The sequence below is a fragment of the Cotesia glomerata genome, linkage group LG10 (assembly GCF_020080835.1).
Source record: "Cotesia glomerata isolate CgM1 linkage group LG10, MPM_Cglom_v2.3, whole genome shotgun sequence".
Lineage (NCBI taxonomy): Eukaryota > Metazoa > Arthropoda > Insecta > Hymenoptera > Braconidae > Cotesia > Cotesia glomerata.
Window position 1 is genome coordinate 10609251 of NC_058167.1, and position 16416 is coordinate 10625666.

The 16416-nt window shown below is 25.6% G+C and overlaps 1 protein-coding gene across 5 annotated transcripts in view; it reads left to right on the forward strand.

Moving 5' to 3' along the window:
• Positions 1 to 13738, forward strand: part of LOC123272976 — a 91428-nt gene extending 77690 nt beyond the window's left edge. For all 5 annotated transcript variants that reach the window (XM_044740041.1, XM_044740040.1, XM_044740036.1 and 2 more), the window contains 3 exons: positions 2804 to 2863; positions 10760 to 11345; positions 13013 to 13738. In XM_044740041.1, the coding sequence (XP_044595976.1) occupies positions 2804 to 2863; positions 10760 to 10848 (149 nt within the window). In that variant the 3' untranslated portion in view covers positions 10849 to 11345; positions 13013 to 13738. The remainder of the gene's footprint in view (positions 1 to 2803; positions 2864 to 10759; positions 11346 to 13012) is intronic.
• The last annotated feature ends 2678 nt before the right edge of the window (positions 13739 to 16416 follow it).

The window sequence follows — 16416 nt, forward strand, 5'->3', positions numbered from 1 at the left end:
ATAGAACTATAAATTATTTTCGGTTTTAACTACCTACGGACAATAGAGAGAACTTGTCCCACAACAATATGCTGGGAAAATTCATATTCAGTGAATGATAGTGAGATAAGCCATAATCTAGTGGAGTGGTTTTAGTTTCTGGTTCTCTCCAGACTCGTACTTCCACCAGGAAGTTAAAAAGTTTGACAATCAAAACAATGCTCTGAAACTAGTAAAATATCGAAATAAATTAATGTGAATTATAAATCGCATTTGAAGAAGAATGCAAAGTCCTGTACAGAAAGAGTGAGAATGCAGAGTATAGGACACAGACGAGTGCGCTCGCGACTCCTGGCAAGTTATTGATTTATTCCAAGGGCGAACAACCTACCGGCAGCAAGCATAGCACCGCAGTGGCAGCAACACCCCCGACATCTCTTCCCCTTTTCACGCTTCCCTTTTCCAGAGTACAGTACACCCGGTACGGTCACTCTGCTTAATAATATGCACTGCATTCATTCCTCTTTAGTTGTTGAAAAACAAAAAAGTTAAAACATACTTAGCTTCACTCCTATCCATGCACCATGCACCATTCAGTAGTTAATGGATGAGCAGATGATCACCTTTTTCCTTTTATATCTCAACTTGTACCTTTTTCTGCGTACATATCAATCAGAATGTCTTTTTCTTCAGCTTGTAAACATTTATCTATTATTTTGATTAGTATGGTCCTGAAAATAGCAGACGTTTCAAAAATTTTTTATTAATTAAATTAAAACTAGAAAAATTTGTATTTTTAGTTTTTCAAATTTTTTATTTTCATTTTTTTTTAATGATACTAAAATTAAAAGACATCTAAAAATTTTTATAAAATTTTTAATTAATAAATTATAACAAAAAAATTTATTTAAAAAATTATATTTTTAGAAGCTCTAAAAAATTACAAGTATAATTTTTTATTAATAATTTTCTAGACCTTGTTTATTTTTCAATAAAAATAAAGAAAAGTGCCGAGTCTGCAAATTTTAATGCCATTTTTTTATAATACTAAAATTGAGAAAAATCCAAAAATTTTTTTTTATTTTTTAATTAATAAATTATAACAAAAATAATTTGTTTAAAAAACTACATTTTTAGAAGCTCTAAAAAATTACAAGTACAATTTTTTATAAATAACTTTCTAGACCTTGTTTATTATTCAATAAAAATAAAAATAAAGTATTAAATTTCTCGAGTCTGCAAATTTTAATATCATTTTTTTATGATACTAAAATTGAGAAAAATCCAAAAATTTTTTAATTAATAAATTATAATAAAAAAAAATTATTCAAAAAATTTCATTTTTAGCTCTAAAAAATTACAAGTACAATTTTTTTTTGAATAACTTTCTAGACCTTGTTTATTTTTCAATAAAAATAAAAAAAAGTGTCGAGTCTGCAAATTTTAATGTCATTTTTTTTATACTAAAATTGAGAGAAATCCAAAAATTTTTTAATTAATAAATAATAACAAAAAAAAAATTATTTAAAAAATTATGTTTTAGAAGCTTTAAAAAATTACAAGTACAATTTTTTATAAATAACTTTCTAGGCCTTGTTTATTTTTCAATAAAAATTAAAAAAAAATTGTCTTGAGTCTGCAAATTTTAATCATTTTTTATGATACTAATATTGAGAGAAATCCCAAAATTTTTATAAATTTTTCAACTAATAAATTATAACAAAAAAATTTTATTTTTCGCTCTAAAAAATTATAAGTACAATTTTTTTTTAAATAATTTTCTAGACCTTGTTTATTATTTAGTAAAAATTTTTCAACTAATAAATTATAACAAAAAAATTTTATTTTTCGCTCTAAAAAATTATAAGTACAATTTTTTTTTAAATAATTTTCTAGACCTTGTTTATTATTAAAAAATAAGAAATTGTCAAATATAATTTTTTAAAAATGAATTTTTCAATAAGAAAAATCATAAAAATTTTCAAACATCTGCTAATTTCATTTTAATAAAATAGTACGTACCTAAAAGTATGAATAATGATATGAAATAGATTTATTAGAATACGTAGATATATTAAATATAATATGTGTGCAGTAGTTGAGCAAAAAGGGCACAGGGAGACGCCAGGAAGCGCGTTCTCCTTCCATTCCCATAGTGGTACGGATTTTAAATTCACATTTTTATTTATTTATTTATTATCATTATTATCTCTACGTATATTATTACTTTCCATGGGTTGTATTCAATAAAATAAAATGCTTCTGCACGTAAAGGCCCAAGGCGGAAGCGTACATACCTGGGTATGTACCTAAAAATATGTTTCCACTTTAACATTCGTACATAAATATTTATATAATAAAAAATAATACATAGTTGTGAAAAAATAAATGTACAAGTGGGTGAATGAGAACAAAAATATTTCAACAGCCGTGTGGTGATGAGTTTAACGGTAATACGTTAAACTCGGAGTATGTTTGTTCAAGTAGTATGTATAGTTGTTCATTAATTGCATACCAAAGTTGCTCTATGACTCAACTAGCGCCTAGATTTGTCTACGTATGCTCTACTGGCAATAATCATACCTAATCTTCTCTCAGTACACATATACACAGCAAAGCAGGGCATTTTGAAATTTAAAGAGAAGCTTTGGTACGCTGAGTACTGAGTACTATTAACGAGAGAGTTTACTAATTTAATTATACATATATATTTTACCTAATTCTCATTTATCTTTCATTTGTAATTAAGCTTGTTTTACTTAGTTTGTATAGTCACTCTGATATTGTGTATTTAATTAAATTCTTTGATTTTTTCTTTTTACAGGAAGCACTAAGGAGAGCAAGGGAACTGGAAAGGATGTCTTCCCTGCTGGACCATACTCTGGTTAGTTTTTTAATTATTTTTTATTTCAGGCGATAATTTATTTATTTTATAATAGGTGAGAAGAAATTTTTTCTGAGAAGAAATAAGTTTTTTTAAGTTGTAAGACCAAGTTGACATTAACTTGAAGGATGATGTTATTTCGTAGGACTTTTTATTAAATCCTCCGAGAAATTGAGGAAAAAAGTTCATTTAAGATGTCTGATACCATTAATTAATTATCGGTTTCTCTGGAGTGACACCTAAGAGAATTTGAGCTATTAATTTCTTCTGTAAGCTTATTAGGGATGTTTTTGTGTAAAGAACGGATTAAATTTTCATCAGAATTTCTTTAGGTCTTTGATGAATTTAGTGTGATGTTTAATTACAGTGGTAGGATTTTTTGGGGTTTATAAAAATTTTTAAATTGTTGTAAAAAATATTTTTTAAGTCGTTTTATCTTTACAATATTTGTCTAAAAATATTTATTTTAATTTAAAAAAATTTTTTAAGACAAACAATTTTATTCAAAAAATATTTTGAATTAATATTAAATATTTTTCATTATAAAAAAAAATTACTCAAGGGGCATTCCATAGTGACTGGTGTATCATTTGACTTTGGAATTCCATCAATTATAAGCTATACTATAGTAAAATTTATCTTATAATATAGAAGAATAACTAATTAACAACATCCCTTTGTCAAAAACCTCCATTACTTTTTAAGTTTCTCGTAATTATCATTTGACTGAGTGTGACTGGTGGGACTAAGAAAAATTCTTCTTTCTTACCAAAGGTATACTTAAAGTCCAATTTCAGTTCGACCACTAAACTTTTAAAAAATACTTCCCTCTCAATACAAAATTAATCCTACAAACATTCAATATTATGAAGAATTAGACTGATTACCTACGTAGAAACAATTAAAAAAAATTTTTTTATTGTGACTGGTGGGACAGGCATTTGTAACTGGTGGGACAATTACAAAATGTGTACATGAAGTTATTTATTAAAAAGACTTTTATATTATTTCAACCTTAGAAACATTATTGTTTATATATTTAACTATAAATTATTTAGGATAATTAAAAAAAAACTAATTAAAAAACACAAATAAAGGATTTAGCATGCTGACAACACGATCTTGATAAACTTAGGTGTTAATTAATAACGAACATAAAAAAATTTATTCTTAAAACTATAATAATAAATATGTTAGTTAATAACAAACATAAAATGAATTTGTTCTTAAAACTATTAAACCAACATTTGACCCGGATACAAGTTAGTACGGCTGAAAAGTTACTAGGAGAGAAAAATCGATTTTCTTATTGATTCAAAAAAATTTTCTTTACAAATTAGTAAAATATAAATTTTTAATAATAAATTAGAATGAATCAGAGAAATTTTTAAATTTTAGTCATTTTCCCATTTCGCATGGCCCTTAAATTAATTTAAAAAAATTAATTGATTTATTTCTAACAATTTTTTTTATCAGTATAAAAATTTAAATTAAAATTATTTTAAATTGTTATTTCAAATTAAAAATTTTTATCATTATAAAAAATAATTTAAATAAATATTAAATATTTGTAATTATAAAAAAAAATTAAGAAAATTATTATCATTACAAAAATATAATTATTATCATAAAAAAAATCATTTAAAAAAATTAGAATAATTTAACTAAGTGATATTTGTAAAAGTAAAAAATTAATTAGCTTCTATTAAAACTTTATAATTATGTACTTCATATACTGTTTAGATTCTAATTGTTTAAAATTGCACATAAACGTACAACTATGTATATTATAAAATCAGATAAGTATTAATGAAGTTATAAATTACGTCGACGATAAATATTTATAGCCTAGAGTTATTTTAGCAAATGTGATTTATATATAGTATATTTACGTCATTGAATATTCGAGGGGGTGGTATTAATGTCATCTGAAGAAATTGTAATAATAATATCACAAAAAGAAGACACATTGGATCTAGAAATAACAAGAGCGGTGAACGAAAATAATCTGTTAAACTCTTTCAAGATTTACGGAGTAATGACAGAGAATCCAAGAATGTCCTCGATTTTATGTCAATATTAAATATCCTGAGGCTCTGGTAAGTCAAGCTAGCTAGATCTTCTTCCTACGGAGCAATAAAAATTTTCCAGGGCATTTCTCAGTGGGTCTAGGAAGAAATAAAAAATAAAATAATATAAAGAAAAAAATAGTTGAGTTGAGAAAGATGAGACGGTGGAAAAGATTGAAAAGTCTACACTTTTGAGCAAGGAATGTAACTAAAATATCTCACGATAATTTTGTAGCTGCGGTCTCGTTATTTTCGGCAGTACAGAGTTACAAGTTAAAGTGAAAATACACGGAGCTTATGAAGAACAAGAACAAGAGCAAGAAAAGAAAGAAGAAAGTAAAGGAGCTTGTTGGTGGTTACGCTTCGTCGACACTTCTTACCACCTAACCAGCTCGAGCTTATTTTCACAGCAGTAGCGCTGATGATACTTTCTTATGCGCTCTCTTTCCTTCATAAACGGTTGGCTTGACTCTTAGACTGTTCGTCTTAGGCCAAGAAGACTATGCCAGTCTAAGTTTGCGGATCAGCTGAAAAAAGTCCAAGAGAGAATAGAAGAGCACAAACATGAGACAAAATTACCGAGCCGGTAAAAAGCTGAAAGACATTACTTCTAAGGCGGAAGCCAGCTCTCCGGCTCGGGTCTTACCAAACAAAACTAAACTAACGACTTAACTGTACTGATAATGTTACATCGCATTGACTGTACGTACATCGGATCAATAAACGAGTCTTGTCTTGACATACTAGACATAATACCGTTTCATTCCTAACAAAGTTGTTGCTGAAAAAAGCCAGACCTTCGAAGAAATCAATTGTATTAAACGACTTACCATCAGTTATCTCTTGGAACTAATACATCTAACAGCATCCGCTATTTTTCACTCGCCTAGACTGTATTTAGTCGCTAGTTTAAGTACTAGAAGAACTACAGTGATTAATTTATACTTACTGATCAAGCGATGGCTTTTTGTTGACACTATTGACTAAATCTATAAATATTTATCGTCGACATAATTTATAGCTTTGTTAATACGTATCTTATTCTATAATATACATAGTTGTACGTTTATGTGCAATAATCAAAAAAAGGCCATTCGGCAGACGAAATGGAAGTAGATTTCATAATGAATAAAAAAAAAAACTACTAGGATTGTATACAAGAAAAAAAATTCATTGAGAATAATGATAAAAATTAGGAAAACGGTTGACCCTGAAGGCCATCCCTGCGACTTCCCGCTAATTCCATACTTAGGCGCTTAAAATTGCATCAATGATGTTTTTGAGCTCTTCGAGCTTAAAAATACAATTTAAAATACGATTTTCACGCGGTTGGCAGCATTCGACGCAGTTTTTCAAGCCTCACAAAGAATCTTAAATTTTGAATTGATCGCGCTAGGAATTTCGGAGTTATTCCGAAAAAACACTTTTTTCGGTTTTCTTTCGTTCACGATATCTCTCGAACGAATCAACCGATTTTGACCGGACTGGTGGCGATCGACGTGGTTTTTCGAGGTTAAGAGCTGATTAGTTTTTGGAATTGAACGATAAAGCCGTTTAAAAGTTATTCCAAAAAAACCACATTTGAAAAAAATTTTTTTTTCAGTTTTTTGAAGATTTCTCAAAATCTATTGATCTGAATCGGTCCAAATAGTTTTCAAAATCTAAGTTTAGTCAAGCCCTTTCGAATTGCACCAACCACGATGAAATCGGTCAAGCCGTTCAAAAGTTATAAGCGGTTCACATACTTTCACACACACACACACATACATACACCGTGACAACCTCACGGGGATAGTAAGGGAAGCTTCCTGTGACCTTCAAACGTCGAGATCTGATGAAAACTCGATTTTTGCAAAACGGGGTGAAAACAATAACTTCCCGATTTTTGAAAATCTTCAATTTTCTTAGCGGGAAGTTAAAAATATAAATAGATTTTTATGAGACATGTTGGACAAATTAATCAAAAAAACGACTGCAAGAGTAAAATTTCATTGAAAACCTACAGACGAATAGGTTATTTTAAGTTTAGGAAAATAAAATGGTATGAAAATTGAAGCCCATTTAATGGGTTTAAAAATGCAATTTCCAAAAATTCGATAAGTTATTTCATTCAAAAGTTATGCGCGAAAGAATCAGCCAAAAAATGAATTTTTATGATTTTGAAAATTTTGAAACCCTGTAATTTCTGAACTACTTGACCGATTAAGCTCATCTTTGAACTTGGCCTTGGTATTCGTCTAAAAATTAAGTATGTTGAGTTTGGAGAAGATCCATTATGAATTAAAGACGCTATCGTCCGGATAAGCCGCGTTATATCGTATATATATTTATATATATAAATACATACATATATAAACTTTTGAACTAATGGTATTTTCTGAACCAGCTTGACGATTTGAGTCAGAAAATAACAAAATTTTTCAGAAGTTGCGCCATGAGGACAAATGCAATAGTTAGATTTCTATGAAATCTACTAATTAGAATCTAAATAGTAAATGGAGTACATATAATTATAAAGTTTTAAGAGAAGCTAATTAATTTTTTTCTTTTACAAATATCACTTAGTTAAATTATTCTTATTTTTTAAAATGATTTTTTTGATGATAATAATTTTATTTTTGTAATGATAATAATTTTTTTAATTTTTTTTTTTTTAATTACAAATTAATATTTATTTAAATTATTCTTTATAATGATAAAAATTGTAAATTTGAAATAATAATTTAAAATTAATATTTTAATTTAAATTTTTATACTGATTAAAAAATTTGTTAGAAATAAATCAATTAATTATTTTTAATTAATCTAAGGAGCATTCCATGCGAAATGAGAAAATTAATAAAATTTAAAAATTTCTCTAATTCATTCTAATTTAGTTTTAATTTATTATTGAAAGTTTTTTTTTTTACTACTTTATAAAAAAAATTATTTTTAATCAATAAGAAAATCAATTTTTCTCTCCTAGTAATTTTTCAGCCCCTCGAATATTCAATGCCGTAAATATACTATATATAAATCACATTTGTTAAAATAACTCTAAACTATAAATATTAATCGTCGACATAATTTATAACTTCATTAATACTTATCTGATTTTATAATATACATAGTTGTACGTTTATGTGCAATTTTAACCAATTAGAATCTAAACAGTATATGGAGCACATAATTATAAAGTTTTAATAGAAGCTAATTAATTTTTTACGTTTACAAATATCACTTAGTAAAATTATTCTAATTTTTTCAAATGATTTTTTTTATGATAATAATTGTATTTTTGTAATGATAATAATTTTCTTAATTTTTTTTTATAATTACAAATATTTAATATTTATTTAAATTATTTTTTATAATGATAAAAATTTGAAATTTGAAATAACAATTTAAAATTATTTTAATTTAAATTTTTATACTGATAAAAAAATTTGTTAGAAATAAATCAATTAATTTTTTTAAATTAATTTAAGGGCCATGCGAAATGGGAAAATGACTAAAATTTTAAAATTTCTCTAATTCATTCTAATTTATTATTAAAAGTTTATATTTTGCTAATTTGTAAAGAAAATTTTTTTTAATCAATAAGAAAATCGATTTTTCTCTCCTAGTAACTTTTCAGCCGTACTAACTTGTATCCGGGTCAAATGTTGGTTTAATAGTTTTAAGAACAAATTCATTTTATGTTTGTTATTAACTAACATATTTATTATTATAGTTTTAAGAACAAATTTTTTTATGTTCGTTATTAATTAAAACCTAAGTTTATCAAGATCGTGTTGTCAGCATGCTAAATCCTTTATTTGTGTTTTTTAATTAGTTTTTTTTTAATTATCCTAAATAATTTATAGTTAAATATATAAACAATAATGTTTCTAAGGTTGAAATAATATAAAAGTCTTTTTAATAAATAACTTCATGTACACATTTTGTACTTGTCCCACCAGTTACAAATGCCTGTCCCACCAGTCACAATAAAAAAAATTTTTTAATTGTTTCTACGTAGGTAATCAGTCTAATTCTTCATAATATTGAATGTTTGTAGGATTAATTTTGTATTGAGAGGGAAGTATTTTTTAAAAGTTTAGTGGTCGAACTGAAATTGGACTTTAAGTATACCTTTGGTAAGAAAGAAGAATTTTTCTTAGTCCCACCAGTCACACTCAGTCAAATGATAATTACGAGAAACTTAAAAAGTAATCGAGGTTTTTGACAAAGGGGTGTTGTTAATTAGTTATTCTTCTATATTATAAGATAAATTTTACTATAGTATAAATTTCAGTCGCATAATTATAGATTATAATTGATGCAATTCCAGAGTCAAACTTCCCACCAGTCATTATAGAATGCCCCATTAGTTTGTTTTTGATGATTTTTATTTGATGCAAATGTATTAAATTTTTATTTTTATATTTTAAAATTCTGTTTTATAAATGTTGGAGAAATTTATTCAGGTTTATGTATATTCTGGAAATGAAGAACAAATATTATATTCCCACTGGAGAGATCTCATAAAAATGACAAAAACAGAATCTACATGAGGCATAATTTTTTATGTATTTGTTCATATTCTTGTGTTTTCCACAAAAATCTATGATTATATCTCTCCAGCGGGGATCCATTTATACTAAATTGTTCAGTATATAAACATTATCTTTAAATTCTAAGCTATTGTACTATATTTTATTTTTTTATTAGATATTTATATTTTGTAATAATTTTTAATGGATTCAAGTGAAGAAATTTAAGCTTCATATTTTTAGAGAATTAATTTTTTTAGGTAATACCTGATACTGAAAAAGTTTCAGATGTTTATAGGTACTGATGTTAATGAGTTTCTTAAGAATTTAAGGCGTTACATATTTATTAGATCTTAAATTATTTAAAGCTATTCATTTCATGGAGATGAATTATATAGAAATTTTTTATTATTAAATTTTTATAAAAATAAATTATCAAAGTTTAATTTTTATAAAAATAAATTATCAAGTTTAATTTTTATAAAAATAAATTATTTTTAAGAGAAGAAATGAAAATTGATAATAAAATTTAATCTAATATTAATTTACAGAAATTTTTTATTATTAAATGTTTATAAAAATAAATTATCAAGTTTAATTTTTATAAAAATAAATTATTAAAATTTAACTTTAATAAAAATAAATTATTTTTAAGAGAAGAAATGAAAATTGATAATAAAATTTAATCTAATATTAATTTACAGAAATTTTTTATAATTAAATTTTTATATAAATAAATTATCAAAGTTTAATTTTTATAAAAATAAATGATTAAAATTTGATTTTTATAAAAATAAACTATCAAAGTTTAAATTTTATAAAAATGAATGATTAAAATTTAATTTAAAAAAATAAATTATTACCAAGAGAAGAAATGAGAGTTAGTAATGAAATTTAATCTAATATAAGGGTACAAAAATTTTTTATTATTAAATTTTTATAAAAATAAATTATTCAAGTTTGTTTTTTATAAAATTAAATCAAAGTTTAAATTTTATAAAAATAAATTATTACTAAGAGAAGAAATGAAAGTTGATAATAAAATTTAATATAAACGTAGAAAATAAAATGATAATGAATATAACGATAAAATAAAATCCAAGTAGGACTATTTTGTAACGGAAGTGGTTACTTAAAATGCGGGACGTCGCGATACGCGTCCGGCTGTGGTTTCTAAACTTTTTTAGTTTGTCAGACTGGTAGCTTCATTGTTAACTTAGTTAAGCAGCAACTTAATTAAACAATAGTCTTGATTAATAAATTAATTAAATAAATTTATGGAAGACTTGATGATAAAAGAATGAATTTTTCAGGTGGAGAACCGAGCGACGTACCAAAGAAGAAAGGATTCTTCAAGAACTTCTGGAAACGCTCAAGGCATTATTCCCTGGAGAATCAATAGCCCAGGTGTTACCTTGCGGTTAAATGTCGCCAGCCACGTCGCGGAGATTTCTTATCGCCTCAGCAGAGTTATTTAAACAAACAGCGCATTAATGGCAGCAGCAATAATGACCAGCACCAACAGGAGCAGAGTCAGGATGATAATCAGGATAAAACTCAGAATCAGCAGCAAGAGCAAGAACAACAATTACAAATGGCTACGACAAATATAATTGAAAATCCTTGCTGCTGTATTGCGCAGTGAAATCCCGACAGCGTGACCTCACTAAAAAAATAATAAAAAGTGTGATTCGTTAAACTGTAAAGCCAGTATTGTAGCGGTGGTAGCGATTAAGAGGGCGTTTTAACGGGAGCCTAGACGCTATTGAAACCTTTTTTTAACTTTTTTATTCTCTATTTATTATACTCGGTTGCTTTTCAATCTTTTTCTCTCTAGAACTTTATAAATTCCCGAGGCTTGCTTTCGAAATGAGTTCCATTAATATTTTAAACAATCTGGTGAGTAAATTTACTCAACGTTTTACTTTTTTATTATTAGTACTTCTTATATTATACTCCTAGTATTATTATTACGACTTATAATTATAATAATAATGACGATTGTATTACAGGGTGATGATCAGAAATTCAATCTAAAGTTTTGGGATTTTCATTGTTTTTATTTTAGATACTTAGCTATTTTTATGATATTGTTTTGAAGAATCATCATCTTGTAAAGAAATAATAATAATAATAATAATAATAATAATAACTAGCAACCTTGCAGTCATTATGTGAACTAAAAAAAATTAAAATTTTACTTTATTAAATAATTACTTTTGTTAAATTGCACTGTACTTTCTTAAATATTAACGTTTTTAAAGAAATAAGCTCATTTCGATGATACACTCATCAAGAGCTTTCATTTGAGTACCCACATGCATTTTGATATATTTTTCATATATTCATATATATATATATATATATATATATATATATATATATATATATATATATATAATATATTTTAAAGATATAAGCTCATACCGATGTTACACTCATCAAGAGCTTTCATTTGAGTACCCACTTGCACTTTGATATATTTTTCATATATGCATATATATAATATATATAAATATATGAAAAAGTGATGTGGGTACTCAAATGAAAGGTCTCGATGAGTGTAATGTCAAGGTGAGCTTATATCTTTAAAAATGTCAGTAGTTGACAAGATACAATGTCATTTCTTAATTATTGACATTTTTTAAGATATAAACTCATTTGGATGTTTCACTCATCGAGACCTTTCATTTAAGTACCCACATGGCATTTTTTATATATTTTATATATATGGTATTTGTGATATATATAAATATATAAAAATTGATGTGGGTACTCAAATGAAAAGTATCGATGAGTGTAATGTCGAAGTGAGCTTATATCTTTAAAAATGTCATTAGTTCACAAGATAAAAGGTAATTTCTTAATTATATTAAATTGCACTGTAATTTCTTAACTATTGACGTTTTTAAAGATATAAGCTCATCCCGATGTTACTCTCATCAAGAGCTTTCATTTGAGTACCCACATGCATTTTTGATATATTTTTCATATATACATTTATATAATATATATATAAATATATAAAATATATGAAAAATTGATATGGGTACTCAAATGAAAGGTCTCGATGAGTGTAATGTCGAGGTGAGCTTATATCTTTAAAAATGTCAATAGTTTACAATATACAAGGTCATTTCTTAATTATTGACATTTTTAAAGATATAAGCTCATTCCGATGTCACACTCATCAAGAGCTTTCATTTGAGTACCTACATGCATTTTGATATATTTTTCATATATGCATATATATATAATATATATAAATATATGAAAAATTGATGTGGGTACTCAAATGAAAGGTCTCGACGAGTGTAACATCAGGATGAGCTTATATCTTTAAAAATGTCAATATTTCACAAGATAAAAGGTCATTTCTTAAATACTTATATAGATTGAATACCGGTGAGAATAATAGATGACTTATAATTTTATTATTATTATTATTATTATTATCATTATCATTATTGAAATTTTAAACAAATTCCACTCAATAATAAATAAATAAATAATTATAGTATTTAATAGAAAACACTTAACTAAAATGTAATTATTTTTTGTTACAGTGACATTAAATACAGTAAGCAATAATTATAAGGAAAAGACTAATAAAAACCGTTTTATACAAGACTAAAACGGAGAAATAGAGATGTTGTCCAGGTCCAGAATTCCAGTCACCGTAAAGTAGCACGAGTGAAGTAAAGTTCAAAGAGGATAATAAGTGACTTCAAAGCGTTATCGCTTCAATACCAATACAAATATCAATACCACTACCACTACTAATACTAGACTACCGTTCGAATTACAAAAGTTTACTGTCAGTAGTTGCTCGCCAATAATTGTCGCTTTGTTTATGTTGTTCAGAGTATATATTAAAAATAACAATAATAATAATAATAATAACAATACTATTTATTATTATTATTATAACAACACGAAATGATTTTTTAACTAGCATCACAAACGATAAATGATAACAATAATAATATTAATTAATAATATATTTATAAATTATAATCGAATTAATAAATTAATCTAAATATAATGTAAAGGTTCGAAGTATTTTTTCACATACGCTTTGCTCGAATGGAAAATAATAAAACAATTGATATTGAAATTACTAATGAGCATAATGCGTGTTATCGCACATTACTAGTCGAAACAAGATGCAATATAGTTAATCGCTTACGCGAAAAGATAAGCGGCTGAATAGAGTGAAAAAAAAAAAAAAAATTAAAGTTAGTAGTTTCGTCAACATTTATGCGTGACTCAACTTACCGCAAATCGATTTATGTCTTGATAAAAATCGTTCCGTTAAATTTAATGTATATGCAGATATATATATGGTTACGTATGCACATAAAAATATTTAATAATAATAATAATATTATAAGTACGAATGATAATTAATGTAAAAGAATCTTCGTAAGAAATGTAACGATCTCGAGCACACTTAAATATGATACTAAAATTAAAAATCTGACAATTTTAGAATTTTTATCTGAATTTTTTTATTTTTAATTTAAGGGATTATATACAGTTAGAATTTAAAAAAAATCGATTTTTTTTTAATTTTATTTTTTTAATGTACATATATTTAAGAATACACACAGAAAATTTCATATCGTTCGGGTGAATATTTTTGAAGTTACACGCAAATAAAAAAAAAAAAATTTTTATTCTATGTAAAGTGCTTTTCAAACTTTAAACGCGTTTTTCTCAAAAATTACTCGAAAACGACTAAATTGATTAGTCTCAAATTTTAACACGAGCTTCTTAAATATATTTTTTAGTAATTAATCGAAGATTTTTTCTCACCGATAAATATTTTTTTTTTATCAGGGTGATTCTCTGTAAGGACGTCCTAAATCTGTACAAAATTGTCCGACCAAATTATTTTTGATTTTATTAGAAAAAATATTAGCAAGGGCTACAAAACTATCAGCTTAATTATCATAAATAATCAGCCGAATTAATTTTTGCTTTTTCGATATTTTTGTATCTTTTGCCATATAACATGACAGGGGACTGATTTTTTTTATCAAATTGAGAAAAATCAAGCAAACTATTTCAATGCATTCAACTTTTCAAGTTTTCAATGAATGTTAACATTAATTAGAATAATATTAAGACTTATGGATCCAATTTTAAAAATAAAAATAGTTGCCAGGGGACTGAGTTTTGAAGTGGCCCAGACACATATTTCCAGCACAAACAAACGGTGCTTTGACACTAAATAAAATGCCGATAAAGCGCTAACAGCCCTATGGTTATTAACTCAAGGCTAGTTAGATCCTTATAAACCTTACAAAAAGTAAAATAACACGCTGGATTTTTTTTTTTGGCTTTGAACTTCTGGCAGGGGACTGATCTTAAAATGCCTGGGACAAACTTTGGTTTAATGAATTTAATGAAACAAATTAATTTTCGGTACTTTTTATTGAAGAAGATTGTTAGTTAACTAATTAAGTTCATAAACATTATAGACCAAATTATATATTATGGATGAATAACTTAAAATTTAATCTTAAAGTTTTAATTTTGGGAATGGGACAGCCCAGGGGACTGTTATTTCGGTGGTTTACGGATTTATAGCAAAAAAACCAAAATTTATTTCATTTTAGTTTTCAATGCTCCAAATAGAAATGTTTTTTTACTTTCGTAACAAAATTTTTTTAGTAACAAAATAACAATTTTTCTAATAAAAAAATGCCTGGGACAGCAAAAAACATCCTTACAGAGAATCACCCATAAACAATTTAAGGCCATAAGAAATTTTGGTCAAAAATCGATTTTTTTTTTTTTTTTTTGAGAAACCGTCATTTTGTCAAAAAAATTTATTTTGCTTATTCCTTCGATTAATTACTAGATTTAACATTACTTCAACGAAATCTGTTCGGTTTTTTAATTTTAGAGGATTCAGTTCAGAGATCAGCTGTAGCTCCTTTCCAAATAAATATTTTCACTAATACCAAGTCTTAAAATACAATTAAAAGATACCATAATATGTGTACAAATTTTTAGATCAATAAATTTGAAAGTTTTCTTAGAAAAAATTCTGGAAAATTTGCTTTTTTCGGCCTTCTAACTGTATATAACCCCTTAAGGTAAAAGACCCAGTTATTGACACTTGCAATTTTATTCTAATTGAAAAAAAAATGTTCTCAAAAAAACTTGAAATTTATAATTAAAAAATTACATTAATTTATTAGAGTTGATTTATTTTTTTTTAATTAAAATAAAATTGCAAGTGTCAATAATTAAGTCTTTTATCTTAGCAAAAAAAAAAAAAAAATTAATTTTAGTATCATAAAAAAATAAATAGTTTATTATAAAAGCTTATGCAATGTAAAACAATATAGTATTGATATAAAAATATATCACCGGCATTTTACAATGGCCAAGAGTATAAATATATATATAAATTTATATAGAAGAATATAAATATGTGTAACTAACTTGTACGGCGACAATTTCATTCGAGTAGGATTGTTGACTTAGTTTATATACTCCAATAAACAATTACTATATGTGTACTCAAATTGAAATTGTATAAAAACAATAATAATAATTAATTAATTAATTAATTAATTAATAGTTCTTCTAAGATTGATAAAGCTATTGGAATCTTATCACGTAGTTAACTTTAAAATATAATTAATAATAATTATAAGCTGTTGAGAATGAAACTAAGTAACATAATTGTGGATACCCAACCCAAGTACCGAACTACATGCCTTAAATTTTAGTAAGAGATTTAATTAATAACACGTATTTATGTATATTGTCGAACCTGGCGCACATAACTCATGTATTAATTGTATTAATTAATTATAAATTGATATTAGACTTGACGTTGGTACGTAAAAAAAGTTATATTAAATTAATAAAATAGTTACTAAAACTGTATTTATGTACTACGCTAAATTAAAATTAATATAAAGGCAATAATGGTAAGCTAATTCTGGTA